Below are 15,959 nucleotides of genomic sequence, written 5' to 3'. Positions count from 1 at the left end.
CTGTTAGGTTTGCCAGTGGCTATGTTGGCAAGCTTAGGAGCTGACTTTAAGGTTATAAATAATTTTGATGACATACTGGACATGCATTTACATTTGTGAGTTTATGCTTTTTATTTGTTTCAAGGCGAATTGTAACAACTTAAATTCTCTGCTATAACAAGCTTCGAAAAGAAATGAAAATGCTTAAAACGGGATAACTTTTAAAACCGAAAATAATTTTTGATAAGAGCAATAAGGTTCATAATAACAGTTACGAAAACATGGCAATGTTCGAAGTATTGAGAAAAGAATATAGTGTAAGTAATAACGTTTGGAATCTATTTAATTTAACTTGTTTGCGAATTTATGTTTGATACTATAAGGTTTGTTACTTTTTCAGGATTACTTGCAGCAGTATTCTAAGGTATCGGACATTTCGTTGTTTCAAAAAAAGTGCGTCGAACGTTGTGCAAATGATACCGACAGAAAAGCGGCGATTGATCAGGCTCTTCGAGATACCTTGCTAGTCGTATTGATGGAAAATGCATCGGGAAACGTGTGTTCCCTCGAATCGTATATCACATTTTGTATTGAGTTATGCAGGAAGGATCTTGCCACAGCAAGTATGCCAGTAGTACTACTGGGCGATATTTTTGATTCAAAGACACTGGATAGATGCGAGCAGTTATTTACTTTTGTTGAAAATAATGTTGCTGTATGGAAAGAAGATTTATTTTTTACTGCCTGTAAAAATAACTTGCTGAGAATGTGCAATGACTTATTGAGAAGACTGTCACGTTCTCAACAAACTGTCTTTTGTGGCAGAATACTACTGTTTCTTGCAAAGTTCTTTCCTTTCTCTGAAAGATCTGGCTTGAATATTGTTAGTGAGTTTAATCTAGAAAATTATACAGAGTTTGGCTTGGAAAAATCAGAAGAAGATAATTTAGAACAGATAACTAAGGATGATTCAGAAAGTAAAATCCCAATTGATTATAACTTGTATAGAAAGTTTTGGGCTCTACAAGATTTTTTCAGAAATCCAAATCAATGCTATCATAAGATGCATTGGAAGGTTTTTTCAGCTGTAAGTCAATTTTAAAAAAATAATTAATTTGTTTTACACATTTACTAAAAAGTATTTTTTTTTTGTAGCATGCATCTAATGTGTTATCAGCATTTGCTTCTTTTAAATTAGAGGAGCAACGTAGTTATCCAACAACATGTATTAAAATGGATACTTCTATGGAAGGCCCTCACAAAGAAACCCACTATTTTGCAAAATATTTGACCAATCAAAAATTATTAGAGTTACAGCTGTCAGATTCAAATTTCAGACGATATGTACTGCTGCAATTTCTCATTCTTTTCCAGTATCTGAATAGCACTGTAAAATTCAAGGCGTAAGTAGTTTTAATATTAAGTTTTAATATGACGAATATTTTATAATAAATCCACACAAGCCTCATACCATTAAATAAACAAATTATTCGGCAATTAGTCAAATGTCTTTGAATGGTTATAAAGATGTCTGTTTTTCAAAGCTTCCTTGCCAGTGGCTATGAGACAAGGTCTGCTTTCCTTAAATTAAATGTTTCCTGATTTCTACGTTATCGAATCACTATGATGTTTGTTACTTTTAAGTGAGACACACGAACTCAAGCCGGATCAAGTAGAATGGGTCAAGTCCACTACTGAACAAGTTCATACTTTATTGACCGAGACACCGCCGGACGGTCCTGTGTTTGCGGAAACCGTGAAAAATATTTTAAAACGCGAAGAACATTGGAATGCGTGGAAAAATGAGGGATGCCCGCCATTTAAACGACCGAATTCAGGTGTAAATGACGAGGAGCCACGAAAACCAAAGAGATTAAAACGGCGAATCGGTGATGTAATCAGAGATGCGCAAGCAGTTGGCAAATATCACATTGGAAAGTAAGTAGGTTTTAAAAATAAATAAATTAACACTTACGAGTAAGATTAAATAACTTACATTATTTTTTTTAATAGCACGGAACTCACAAAATTGTGGAATCTATGTCCAAATAATCTTGAAGCCTGCAAATCTAAAGATAGAGATTTTCTTCCGTCTTTAGAAACGTATTTTGAAGACGCAATAATGGAATTAGATCCTGCTGCAATGGTTGACGATAAGTATAAGTAAGAATAATTGTTTTTAAAATATTTTGTAACTCATAATTCTATTTTAATTCTTTAATTAATTTTTTATTTAAGACAGAATATGACAGAATTAAAATTTATTAGTTAAAAATTATTGATTATTTTTATATAAAAATATGTTTTATGACTTGTTGCAATTATTATTAATATTGTAATAATTTTGTTGTACTTACAGAAAGGTAAACGATGGTAATTTTGGTTGGAGAGCATTAAGATTGTTAGCAAGACGAAGTCCGCACTTTTTTGTTCACGGCAACTATCCTATAAATAAATTGCCTGAGTACCTTGAGACAATGATTAAAAAAATTGCCAAAGATCGTCCAGTGAGTATTTAATATTCAATATTTTTTCTTAACTTTACTTAATTTTTATACGTTTCTTTGTATATTATATTTTGTAGCAGACACAATCTGATGTGAAATTGGAAACCGAAGAGACACCACCCTCGGAATCTACCGATCAAGAATTTAATGAAGATGTTTTGAAACAGGAAAGCGAACAAGTTGATGCCGAGAGTGCTGACACAAAAGCCAGAAAGTTAAATAAAGTCACTCCGGAAATGGTAGCAAAATTATCGGAAAATTTAAAAAATGATTGGAAGAAATTAGCAACGAAATTTGGTTATACAAATGAGGAGGTATATATACTATATGTGTATATAAATAAATTAAGAATTCTATTTGTTATAATATTACATGTTATAATTATGAAACTTTAATGTGTGATAATGCATTTTAGATTACTTTTTTCCAAAGTAAAGCGACGCCGTATGAACAATGCAAGACTATGCTCGAAATATGGGCAGAAGAGGATGAAGATGCATCTGTCGAAAATTTAGCTTATATATTAGAAGGTTTAAAATATAATGAAGCATTAACAGTGTTAAAATCCTAAAACTTTTTCTAATTTAATATGAGCAAAAATAGTTGTATGAATCAAACATATGTGAAACAGTACTATATTTTATTATTTGTAATACAGTTTTAAATTTTTTCTGCATAAACGTGCTTTTTTCAGTTTAGTAAAACTCCCGTAACTATTTTATTTAAATTATTATAGTGAGAAATATTAAAGAATTAATAATAATAATTATATTAAGATGCAAAATAAAAAAATTTTTTACAATGCTATGTAGTCACTCTTTTGACTATGCCAGTCTTGGCGTTACACGAGTGACCAATCGCGTTACAAGCGGTGTTCGTCCCAAGCGAGACTACGCGCGCAACAACGCATTCAAAATGGTCACGGCAGTGGTAGATTTGGGAAGCGGCACGACTCGCTCCGGATTAATTGCGGATTTTTAGTGTTAAAAGTGCGTCTTGGAAGGAAGTTTCTGCCGAGAATGCTGCTCAAGGTGAAGTGCAATCGTTGAGGATATTCGGTTACCGTGGGTTCCCTTGCGTTCAACACCGTACGGAAACTGACGCCGCCGACCGCACAGATGCAATCGTTCGTTAAGGTGAGCACAGATTCCGATATTCGTCCCAAGCGAGACTACGCGCGCAACAACGCATTCAAAATGTTCACGGCAGTGGTAGAGTTGGGAAGCGGCACGACTTGCTCCGGATTGATTGCGGATTTTTGGTGTTAAAAGTGCGTCCCGGGAGGAAGTTTCTGCCGAGAACGCTGCTCAAGGTGAAGTGCAATCGCTGAGGGTATTCAGTCACCGTGGGTTCCCTTGCGTTCAACACCGTATGGAAACTGACGCCGCCGACCGCTCAGATGCAATCGTCCGTTAAGGTAAGCACAGATTCCGATATCGTGAACATGCGAAAATAATCCGTCTATATTCGCGAAGAAGCTGGAATCCCGAAGCGCGTCTTTCTTTCGGATGTAACGTGTAGTTTCGTAGTTGAGATCGTCACGCGATCTCACTTGCTTCTTGAACGAAATATCTGGCTAGACGGTGGACGAAAAATACGGTTATTACTTTAGAATTTTTCGTAATAAATTTTGAACTCCGTTCACACGCACTCCGTCTTTTCCGTCGTGTATCACTTGTACGTATGTACATACATAAACGAGAAAGTAACGTAATTAATTCGGCAAAAATTCCTTTTCATATTTTATTTAGAAAGACAATAATAAAGTGTACAAATAATATAAAATTTGGAAATGAAACATTTTCGGTGCAAACTATATCGAAGGATAATTGATTGTATTTTTCTTTTCGGGTAAGTCACGGATTACTACTGATGGTACTTAAAAAAGTTTACATATATACGCAGGAAATATTCGCCAACAAGCCTGCTGACAACCTAAATGTACGTATGGTGGTCTCACGATCAACATCTAAATGTAATAAATTATGTTCACGTTAATGGTATATCTTTGAGTTATAGACATTGACTTAGATCTGATTTATGCTCGGTGTAACGTAAAGATCAGCAATGTAAATTCTGCAGAGCAAAAGGAGAGGAAAACATGATGTAGGCAAAAAATAGAAAAGATATATAAATTATTATGTATATTTCATTGTAGAGCTTTGGTATTCAAACGCATGTGTGTTTAGATTTTATGATATTACACATTATATATAATAAATTAGTCATTATAAGAAATTAACGGTATATACAGAAACTAACAATGTGCATATCAAAACTGCTTGTTACAGTATTATTACAATATTAGAAAACTGTTAGCTAAAAGTCAAATAAAAAAGAAACTTGGAATTATAAGATACAGAAAGAAATTTTAACGTAACTGGAAACAATGTTTTAAATTAATTTTTGTTAATAATTAACTTCCGGTTCCTTCTGATTTTCAAACATTAAAAAAATTTGCTCATTGATTATTCTTAAAGCGATCTTAAATTGATGCGTGATTTAATTAATTTTTTTTTTCAACGACTGATAAGTTACACGGAGCATAAATCTTTGACAATGAGCCGGGCAACTCGTCGTCTGAAACTCCTTAATCGATGTGCCTCTTACGTCTAACATACACACTCAATATGTATCAGCTAAAATGTAAATGCAGCTTGATCGCGGATACGAACTTCGTTTAGACTTTTATTTAGGGCAGTGTTAAGTAATTACTTCCCTAAACAGTACAGCCCGCATTCGCAGCGCACTTGCAACACTTTAACATTTGCGTTACCGAATGTAACTATCTAGGTTTTAACTACTTGAGGATTTGTATAAGTATATATTTGCCATTTTATACTTAAAAATTAAAAGAGAGTTTATATAAGTAATTGAGGGCCTAAATTCTAAATTGTTACAGGCTCGGAATAATTGAAATTAAATCTCTTTCAGAAAAGATCGTTACGCAAAGAGAAAATTTATAATTTTCTGCTCATATCGAGTAAATCTATTTCAAATCGCTACTTACTTTTGAGATTACTTCAATTACTTGTATTCACAATCAGATCTCTTATTCTTGCAACAAGCTATCAATGCAGATCTAGCTGGAAATATTATTCGTCTGCATTTTCTGACTTTCGAATAATTTAAAAGTAGGCTAAATGGGTGGACCGTTGTCCATTGTATCATCTTTGATAAGAAGGGACAAAATTAAACGTTTGCTTTGCAGCATTAATATACAACAAAGTGCGCCATAAACGCGGGCTTGAATGAATCTTACATACGTTGTCCGGGTTCGCGTCACTCGCTTCGTGATCCACAAGTATTTTCGGACGTTTATCATGATGAGGGGAAAAGGGGGCGGGGGACGTTTAACGCTGAACTGCGATAGAGCTTTCTTAAAAGGCCTCGAGCGATCGAAGTTTCTGAAAGCGGGTGATAGGAAGGGCAATACCCGGTACGAATACGCAATACGACGAAACACTGACGAGTATCTAGACGATCAGTCTTCTTTTTATGCTTAAGAAAGATCTAGAGAAAAGATAACTGAGACGCGACTGAAGCGGATGGCTAGTGACTCGCAAGGGGGGGAGGGGGAGAGTACAAGTAATTATACCTTTGGGAAGTAGATTCGTGATTTCGGGAACGCGAAAAATGAGATGTGATGTTTGCTCGCACACGTTATGACCTCACGATATGTATATCGATATGAATTATTACTTGAACGTGGGACTTTTCTTATATATATATATATATATATATATCGCGCGAAGGAACGCAGCGTATCTGCATTCCTATTTACATAACGGCTCGATTTTCGCGTTGCGATGGTGGATGGTCGAAGGTGCGAGTGTTCAGTATTGCATGAGCTCCTCCAAGTATTCTATGTAGTCGTCCTCCGACATTTCGACGTCGTCATCTAACGGACTGTCGGCGTTTCGCCGTCTTCTTACTAGCTCGCTCGTCACCTCGATGCAGAGCAGCGCGAATTTATTGTCGCACGAGTATCGTACTTGTTCTAATAGTCGACCGCCGGTCAACGGCGAACCTAATCCGTAGCGATCCGAGCTGCTCGAGTGCCAGGCGTCGCAATAAGTGTCCATCGCTCGGTCGCCGAGTTTGTGAGAGCCGTGCCACGCGACTTTTTCAGGCCTGTGATTAAGACAATATTAATTTTATAATACTTAAAAAAAAAAAAAAAACAGAACTTACAGTAGAAAGAAAAGTAATATAATATTAAGTATACATTATATATTTTTTTCTCTATATTCTTACCATGCAAAGTCAGTGAGAATGTTTTTTCCATTGAAGCTGTAGATTCTAGGATTTTGAGAAAAGTACGCTCCATTTCCGTTAAACATTTCTTTCCAAGAGTTGAACAGTACGTCGCCCTAAATAGTTGAGATTGTTATTTAGTAAAATATTTAATTTCCAGTGAAAAGTCATATATGTAATGTATAATATACAGAACCTTGTATGATAAATTACTTTCTTACCTTTATGTTAACTATAGGAAGATCTCGATCTCCTAATCTAACAATGCTATCGACGTTTTGAACTCGAGAGCTAAGGAAAGCACGGAAGGTACCTCTCAACCCTGCTCGTCTAGCTTGTCGATAGCAAGCGTAGTCTGCTCCTCGTATACCATGCATATCTCCGGTGAAGGGCTCGTTCAACGCAGCCATTCTTAACTGAAAAATACGATTCGAGTAGGACAAATATTTCTAGTTATAAAATAAGAAAATACATTTTTAGTTACAGATAAATTTATGAACATTTTAATTAAAAAAGGTATATTTTCTTTAATTATTCGAGCATAGTAATCTAAAATAAAAGTAAAATATTATTTTACAAATAAAATAAAAATTTTCGAATACAAATTTTATGAAATATATGCCACAATCTCACCATTCGCGGATACCACTGCGCAGCATAGGGAAAAAAAACGTAAATTTGATAGTAACACATTTAACTTTAGCAAATATATCTTACGTGGAATAAATTTAAATCCTCAACTTACTCCTGTTCCGTCGGCTTTTACGGGTATTTGATTAATTAAGTTGGAGGCTTCAAATGGAGGATTTGCTGGCGGTGGGGATGTCGTTGGTGGTGCTGGCGTTGTGATAGGTAATAGTGATCCAAGCTAAAAAATTAATTTACACAAGTTTAAGTTTGGCACATAATCACTCAATACCATATTTTGCTAATTTAGAGTAATAATACTGCTTGGTACTGACTGCGATATATTGCCATCCATTATTAACTCTGACTAGTAAAGCTTGTTCGTCTATGATATAAGCCAAGGTCCCAACTGGACTTACACTAGACATCTGTGAATGCAAGATTAATATCAAAATAAATTCGCGCATTAAGATGGTAATTATTGTCGATTAATCATTTAGGCAATCTTACTTTTGTCATGGCTTCTGTGTTTTGGAACGTAACAGCTCCTGGCACAATTTTCGTTGTACTTTCTAAAGGTCCCCTTGTAGCGGCAGTAACAACACCTTGAAAAAAATTGTTCAAGTTGTTCAGAAATATAAAAAAATATCGGTATCAATGTGCAGTTAGTTAATAGAAATAGTTTATAAGCTATTCGAAAGAGCGGCGATTTTGGTGCATAATCATTTGAGTATCGTATTGTAGAGATATTACCTAATTGCTCTTTCAGTTCTTTCAGTTCTTTCAGTTGCTTGAGTTCACGTAGAGCTTTCAATTCGTCCAGACTACTTCTGGCTCCTTGTGGGTATGCGAGTGTAAAATTTAATTGTGTTATAAATATTTGGTATATACGAAAAGCGTACTCGGTAATACCGATATTCATCGCGACAATTAGAATAATTTCAACAAGATATTATTACCGAAACTAATTTGTCAAACTATTATATTACTATAACGATGAGCTGATAAAAATTATGAATATAATATCAAATATCTTAATTAGTTTAATTGTATAATTTATATATTATATAATATCTAACAATTCATAATTCACAATTTTAATTTTGTTACCGACGTTCTGACACTCAAATATTATTAGGATAATAACTGTCAACTTCCCAATGTCTTTACCTTGTCTAGGATAGTAATCTCTTTCCCCGAAAACGTGACTTCTACCAATGCCAGGTTCCCCTTTCTGCCCGATTAAAGACAAGCCGGGCGGACCAGGCGGTCCGGGAGGACCTGGGGGTCCCGGAACTGGAATATATTTTCCTTGAGACGGTGTTCCAGGAGGTCCGGGAGGTCCTGGAGGTCCTTTCTGACCGTCTCTTCCCGCTTGTCCCGGAATTCCGGGGAAACCGTCGTCCCCTTTATCACCTTTGATCTAAAAACATATTTAACAAATTAACTGATTTATCGAAAACATGAAAAAATAAGATGCATCGATTAGATTATGTGCATCACGTCGGCTTTCCGTCGACGTTTCTTCGTTGCAATATTTTTCTATCTTTTTTCGTATTTCACAAATGCTCAGTCGAGAAGAGACGGTTTATGCGATAGGCGCATGCTTTCGAAGGCGTGAGAAGGCGATATTGGAATTTCCTGTTGGTCGAGTGTAATCGCTTTTTTTTTTTTTTTTCAAGAAATAATTTATCCTTGTCGGTATCAATGTTGTATTATGCTATTAGAAAAGTGATAGATATCTCGAGCAATTTTTATCGTTGTCTATGTACTTGGTATATTTATAAGATTTTCATCAGATAAATTTCTTTTTATTACATTCACTAGATCGTTACGATTTTTCAGTGGATATATAGCGTTGTAAGAAATTCTAGTAGGACATGACGCGGGTGTATAAAAAAATATCTTAAGAATTCAATGATTTTTTTTTTCTTTTTTGTTACTTCTCTTTAAATTGCAATGAAAAATATATTTCATGAAAATGCTGGAATTAAACCCAAATCTAATCTAAATTAAAATTACATGAATTTTGTGATATTTTACTTTTTTTTATTTAGTGCAATCGCTAGTCTGTTATTTGCCTCGTAACAAAATATTGTAATATGTTAAAAAATTGTTATTCTGACGCTATATATACGAATATGTTGTATACGCAGGCAAATTTGCAGCAAAGCGAAGCGCTATCGCGCGTATCAGCACGCGTTATTTGTCAGTTGTCGGCCGTGACAGCTCGCGAAACTCTGTTCGCCGCGGCGGAGAAAATTTCTGTTCGGCGCAACGAATAAATCCAGCGACGAAGACGCGAAAAAAAAAAAAAAAAAAAGGGTAACACGCCAAGCGCACTCTTGCATTAATTTCCATCACTCGCGTTACGCTGCCCGTTGTTCAAAGACTTCCAGCATCGTCCTATTCACACGGATATATGTGGCCCGCCACTTTAATCTGCCAGACCGAAACCGCGCGAGGTGAAAACCATTATTTTTATTTCCACTTCTTTTCCTCTCACCCATCTCACCTTTTGAAACAAAGGCCAATGGATTTCTTGTTTTCGTTACTTGCGAACGATAGACTGACAGATCGCTCACTCGCGTGAAATTCTGTATCGAAGACAAGACTTGATTCTAGATTTTCGCCTTTCGGTAGAACGCTTGGATTTATATGTAAAGTTAGCGCGGGTAGGAAGTTTACGCGGACGGTACTACGACAAGAAACTGGAAGTTATACTTACACCGACGGAAACGCCGTAAGGACTCGGTGCGCCAGGTTCTCCCTTTTCTCCCTTGGGTCCCATTGGCCCGATGCTTCCCGGAATTCCAGGAGTCCCAGGACGACCCTACGAAAGATAGTGACATATGAATCGCCCGTTCGCGTTTTAATTAGCGCAAGGGATTCGGTTATCGCGACACGACGCGTAATATATAATTTTTATTCACATTCAAACATTTAATAAATATTATTCTTGTGTAGCTAGGATCACTAAATTAATCTTATAAATAGATACGAAGAAAATATTTCAATTTATCTACTCAGAAATTACGAAACCTTTTTTTTTTTTTGGACGATTGTGCAGAATTTATATTATATTTTTCATGCGGTTTGATTAAAAGCTTACCTTCATATTCTTCAGTTGGCATTTTAAAAAAGATAAAAATAGTAGGCTTTAGAAATGAGATGGCTCAAGATAAACTGTTATAGAACGTTCATTCATACATTGCTGTGAATATTATTTAATGCGAGCACACATATTGTGTAAATGATATTAAATACCGTGCATAGCATTACTAAATTATCATTATTTTAATTTATAGTGCTAATATCATTTTAATTATTATTATGTGATATTTAACGTTATTTTCTCATATCATTGTTATTAGTGGCTATTAGTTTAGTTATTTATTTAGCCTATTATTACAACGCAAGTGAAATAACAAATCAAAGTTCGTACCATCCATCCTGGTAGACCAATTTCTCCCGTAATTCCTGGTTTTCCGGGAGGACCCACAGGACCAGGCGGTCCAGGGCGTCCTCTTCTACCCCGTTTTCCTTCTGCGCCTTTCTCACCTTTGATGGTAATATAGTCCCCGGAATTGGCGACGGTAGTGGCTCCAGGAGGACCTCTCTCACCTCTTTCACCTTTAGTGCCAGGTATACCGGGTAATCCTGATACTCCGTCTTTACCCGGTTCGCCTTTATCTCCTTGAGGTCCTTGAATACCATTTATTCCGGGAATACCAGCTGGCCCGGAGTCACCCTTATCGCCTTTCTCGCCCTTCGTGCCCTTATCACCCTGGTATCCGATCGCTCCAGAATCCCCCTTATCTCCTTTTGTGCCAAATCCTTTATTAAATAATATTTTATTCTCTTACATTTTGTCGCCCTCCGTTTTAATATAATAAAAATCTACGATTAAAATATATGAAATACAATGATTACGATTAATAGAATAGTTAACGAAAAATAATTCGGGTATATTTTTCATTTATTATATAAAAGATAACGTTAAGTAAATCAATTTAATCAAATAAAAAAAAAAAGAAGAAGAAAAAAAAGTAAAAAATGCATATTGCATTAATTGATATATATTTAAAGAAAAATTGTTACATTATCTCACCTAAGTCTCCCACGTTAATACCACCAGAACCGCCCACACCCGGTGGACCGGGGGGTCCTGGAGATCCTATTTTTCCTTCAGGTCCCGTATCGCCCTTAGCACCCTTTTCCGCAGGTCGGCCGTTCTCGCCGGGTGCGCCAGGTAATCCAGGTGCACCAGGTGCGCCAGGTTCACCTTTAAAGCCCTGAACTCCTCTAGGACCTTCCTTCCCATGATCGCCCTTACCACCTTTGTGCCCGGGTTCGCCTTTGATACCCTTGGATCCGTGTATTCCGGCTTCTCCTTTAGGGCCAGGATTTCCTGATATGCCTGGCTCACCCTTTTGTCCTGGAAGTCCTGGTCTCATAGTGATACCTTCCGGCTGGATAAACAAATTATTTTATGAAGAAATTACTTTACGTGTAATTAAGAAAATTCTACATGTACTAATTATTAATTAGGATCTTATAATTTGGAAAAGGAATTTCAAGTATTAGGAAAGGTATTTACGACGCAATCAGAATGCTCTGGTCCGTACTCACTCTGTAAATATTTCGAGGTTTCCAACTGGGCTGCATGCGCATAATAATTGAAATTTCCTCGTTAGATCGTTGGAATAACGTTGCGAGACTGAAAGCCTTGCGGGCCGGCCTGACACTGCCGTCTATACGTTTGCATTGCCATTGATTAGTAGTGAACAATCGTTGCGCGAACAATTGTTGATGGCACGTGATCCGCAATTGCTTTAGTGTAAATCGAATTGCGCGATAGAATCGTGATACGTGCGAATGTTGTACTTAAGTACAAGTTTCCTTTATTTGCTTTGTAATTTAAACTTTTTTTTTTTTTTTTACGAAAATGAGGTAATGCTCTCGAAAAAGAAACTAATAGAAATGAGTTGTTTAAGAGTTACTTAAAAGTTTATGTGTTTAATGTATTGTTTGTAAAAAAATTCATCTCCTTACATTTAAAATTCCGAGCGAGGATAGATTAATTATTACTTAATAATTTATTATATTCAATATGTTCTTTAAATCGTACGAAATCAATATTAATACAGAAAAATACTTTCAAGATTTTTTTTTTCTTTTTCTTACCGCCCACGTTTTGAGGCGATTATTCTTTTTTTTTTTTCGCATTAGTACAGCATTTCTCTATAAATCATGTCGCTGCGATTTCTGTACATCTATATATCAATGCCATGCACCATTCGTTTCATAGCTCGTCATACCCATTCAGAGCTTCTCACGAACGCTTTCAAACTTTTAGACTTCTTCTATAGAGCAACGATATATGTGCAGCTTCTTCTTCATTTTTTATAAATTCAACAACAAAATAAATCGCATATATATTCTGTCTCTTTATAAAATTATCAGATTTGAATTTATGTACGATGTATACGTCTTATTATAGATTATTTTATTGTTTAAAAACATAAATATTATCAAATTATGATAATGCATTTGGATTAATTATCATGTTTCGTAATTTATTAATATTTCACATCGATATCGTGTATGCGCATACCTAATGCCTATTACACGCGCATTTATGCGATACAGTTTAACGTCTCTTTTACGTGGAAATTTATTCGAATCTCTTCTTCTTTCCTTTTCCCTTATTCTTTCTACAAGTCATAAAATTAGGCAGTTTATCCCGTATGTATCTTTCCGTTAGAATTCAATGGTACTTTATTCGCACTGAATTCTACTTCCTACCGCATGTACAGTACAGGTCTATAAATCCGCTTCTACTTTAAAGCAGTTCTCCAGAGGTAATACATCGTGGCGTAGCCTTAATACAATTTCCGAATTTTCTCTTCCGCTCGGTTCTGTTCATTCAAATTCCAGTCCGCCGCGATCGCTCTTGCCGGGAAACATCTGCCGAACCGATCGGTGCCCGCACACGTGTACATTTCGAAACGCGCGAACATCTGAATTGAGTATTATTGGCCCGTCTTCAACGACGTTTCAAGACGCAACACCCGCGCATCTCCAAACCTTCCTTTCTACCTGGCGTACACCTAGCTGGCACATGCAGTAGGCAGCCTAGAAATTGGTTTCTGTATTCCCGGGGGAAATCGGGCTTTCGCACATCCGAGAAAGGACCGACACGAGGTGAGGTCACGTAAGATAACCGTTGCCGTATGCGTGTGCGCGGTTATGTCTTTGCATGAACTGTCCCAACGACATGGTTAGCTTTGTAACGTGCAATATTTATAACGCCCGATATTCAGATATATATTAATATTTTAACTCGCTTTATTTCGATTCTGTAATCGTCAGGCCGAGCGTCGATAATTGAACTGCTTGTAAACCCTAAGCGATCGATGCTTAATTCTCATTACTTAAGTACTGTAGAGATTGAAATAATTTGAAGAAAATTCCACACACGTTACTTATCCGCAATTCATAATTATTAATTAATTATTTAATATATAAATAAGCGAGTTCTCAGGATTTTTTTTTTAATATATATTATTACTTTTATCTTTAATTATTGAAAAATCTTAACTGTCTAACCATTTTTGATAAATAAAAATTGACCGTGCTTCAAGCAAAAACTGCACGTATTATTAAAGAATACAAGTAAAAGGTGGAATGTATATGACATTAAATTTTAATTTAGATCTTTTTCATATTGTTCAGTTTTCGTTAAGCGAGACAAGCATGTTTCACAGTGGACAGATTAAATCCTTTTTGTGATAAAAAAAAGATTAATAAACGTGAGTAGCGCTTTAGAATCAACAATATTACGAATATTATACATATAACAGTTGGACGTCATCTGTTTGTTGAGAATGTCTATCACTGACGTATATCCGCGCTAAGGAATTAACTATTAGCAACGTGGTTCTATTGTCTGAAATCGTCCTATATTCAACGACCTGCATCCAAGTATAGATCGTTATGTTGCAGCTGTAGCTGTCATGGTTTTCCTCGGTTCCTAAACAAAGCTGCAAGCTCACTGATTCGTTATGTCGTAAAGACGTATGTCTCTTTTATAGCTGCTTGAATGATCGATATTGCTACGTAGTCACAATGCTAGGATTTATTGCCCGTACGATAGGTATACGTATAATCTAATTCGCAAAGTAATAATTTTCTTCGTTCCTTTACAAATTCTCAAGGAATTATTTCGATTAGAATCAAATACGAAATTATTTTTCTCGAGGGCATCGCGCCAACACGTGAATATCACGTCAACATTTAATTTTCTAAATTAATAAAGATTAATAAAATTTGTAATTAGATATATAATATTAAATGGATCAAGTTGACGCTCGTAAGCGATAGAATTTAATTAAAGAATTATAATATTATATTAACGACGTTTGTCAGATCCATTTGTCACAATATAAAATTCAAATGTGTAATCCTACAATGGATTATCGTCGACCAAGTGCGATTGCAGTGGCAGGAAGTTCCCAATGTTTTCCGCGCTCTCAGCTCCAAGAGTAACGAGATTTTTCCTCCGCTGCGACGTCTCAACAATTACCAGGCTAGGTCAGCTCGACTTTTTTTTTTTTTTTTTTTTGGTGGTGTAACATTTGGAAGCATGCCACCGGCATGAAAACAGAAAACTAACGCGCGGTACTGCATTCTCCCTATCCCTCTTTTTGTCCCTTTATTTTTTACGTCTTCGTAATCGGGTATGAGGGTGGGATAAATATTGCGTCACCGTCGATCTTTCAGTGATATGCGGGTGTATCCGCGTCATGGGTTTGTGTCGTTGATAAAGCGGGGCGATTTGGTTCGATAGCGTGGCGATGATGCTCTTCATTCCACCACGCCGGTCGACGCTATATTTCTGCGCGACGTCGTTGCGCTTTTCGTTGCGAAAACCGCGTAACAAGAGAACAAGATGAAAAACGACCACATCTCCGGGGGTAAATTGACGGTTTGAGGTGCGACAGGATCGTTACGTTCCCGCGACAGCGCGGAGATTTCTTTTCTCTCCCGTGGCCAGAAACTGTTTCAGGAATTGAACCACTACCGCGCTGACTTTGACAGCATGGAATATCAATCTTAAGTAGATTTGACCTGTTCCATGCACCGTTATCCGAACGCTTGCCAAAAATCGATGTTTACCTCAAAGAGTTATTGCAAATCGAAAAATCTAAAACGATAATGAATGTATCGCGAACGTTGAATATTGGAAAAGTCGCGATAGCGAAATTGAAAAGAACTTTAATATTATCATCGTCGCGTCATCAAGTTAAATGAATTATACGAATAATGATTTACGTTTTGTTTTAAATATTTTTTCACTTATAGAAAATATGGCAATAAAGACAACAAAGTTATTTTCTTTTATTTTTACGGCGCACTAGGTTTTTTTTTACTTTTTCATTATCGGCTGAATTTTCTTTTATATTGGTTGAAACGTTGTAGTGACCTTTACGAAAAAAGTCGAAAATATTGCACCTATATGTATATCGTATTCGCTGAAAGTTCGAGCGAAGAAAAAAAGTTTATTTATTGGGAAAATAAATCAGG

The 15,959-nt window shown here is 36.1% G+C and overlaps 2 protein-coding genes across 10 annotated transcripts in view; one reads left to right on the top strand and one right to left on the bottom strand.

Moving 5' to 3' along the window:
* The first annotated feature begins 13 nt into the window (after positions 1-13).
* Positions 14-3,166, top strand: Hpr1 (THO complex 1-like protein Hpr1). Of its 3 annotated transcripts, none has more exons than XM_070668227.1 (9): positions 14-296; positions 380-1,066; positions 1,135-1,382; positions 1,524-1,550; positions 1,624-1,917; positions 1,993-2,142; positions 2,339-2,486; positions 2,567-2,800; positions 2,902-3,166. In XM_070668227.1, exons 1-9 carry the CDS (start codon positions 261-263, stop codon positions 3,055-3,057), a joined length of 1,980 nt encoding a protein of 659 aa, XP_070524328.1. In that variant the 5' UTR covers positions 14-260; the 3' UTR covers positions 3,058-3,166. The 3 variants fall into 3 exon arrangements, with proteins under 3 accessions (XP_070524328.1, XP_070524327.1, XP_070524329.1); XM_070668226.1 differs by having other exon boundaries at positions 21-296; positions 2,564-2,800; XM_070668228.1 differs by lacking the exon at positions 1,524-1,550 and having other exon boundaries at positions 23-296; positions 2,564-2,800.
* Positions 3,167-4,215: 1,049 nt separating this feature from the next.
* Mp (collagen XV/XVIII-type protein multiplexin) overlaps positions 4,216-15,959 on the bottom strand; it is a 193,641-nt gene continuing 181,897 nt past the window's right edge. For 4 of the 7 annotated variants that reach the window (XM_070668208.1, XM_070668211.1, XM_070668215.1 and 1 more), the window contains 13 exons: positions 12,003-12,032; positions 11,482-11,842; positions 10,816-11,207; positions 10,099-10,203; positions 8,541-8,793; positions 8,124-8,207; positions 7,881-7,975; positions 7,706-7,798; positions 7,489-7,611; positions 7,377-7,391; positions 6,965-7,159; positions 6,744-6,859; positions 4,216-6,620 (listed from right to left, as the gene is read on the bottom strand). In XM_070668208.1, the coding sequence (XP_070524309.1) occupies positions 6,323-6,620; positions 6,744-6,859; positions 6,965-7,159; positions 7,377-7,391; positions 7,489-7,611; positions 7,706-7,798; positions 7,881-7,975; positions 8,124-8,207; positions 8,541-8,793; positions 10,099-10,203; positions 10,816-11,207; positions 11,482-11,842; positions 12,003-12,032 (2,160 nt within the window). In that variant the 3' untranslated portion in view covers positions 4,216-6,322. The remainder of the gene's footprint in view (positions 6,621-6,743; positions 6,860-6,964; positions 7,160-7,376; positions 7,392-7,488; positions 7,612-7,705; positions 7,799-7,880; positions 7,976-8,123; positions 8,208-8,540; positions 8,794-10,098; positions 10,204-10,815; positions 11,208-11,481; positions 11,843-12,002; positions 12,033-15,959) is intronic. The other 3 variants (XM_070668210.1, XM_070668209.1, XM_070668212.1) reach the window with 3 other exon arrangements.

This window comes from Cardiocondyla obscurior, linkage group LG17, assembly GCF_019399895.1.
Source record: "Cardiocondyla obscurior isolate alpha-2009 linkage group LG17, Cobs3.1, whole genome shotgun sequence".
NCBI lineage: Eukaryota > Metazoa > Arthropoda > Insecta > Hymenoptera > Formicidae > Cardiocondyla > Cardiocondyla obscurior.
This window is presented reverse-complemented; position numbering and strand designations above follow the sequence as displayed.

Coding starts and splice junctions, on each gene's coding strand:
- Hpr1 (XM_070668226.1), top strand. CDS start 261: ATGGCAATGTTCGAAGTATTGAGAAAAGAATATAGT. Junction 1,067..1,134: donor ATTGGAAGGTTTTTTCAGCT/GTAAGTCAATTT, acceptor TTTTTTTTGTAG/CATGCATCTAATGTGTTATC. Junction 2,801..2,901: donor TTGGTTATACAAATGAGGAG/GTATATATACTA, acceptor AATGCATTTTAG/ATTACTTTTTTCCAAAGTAA.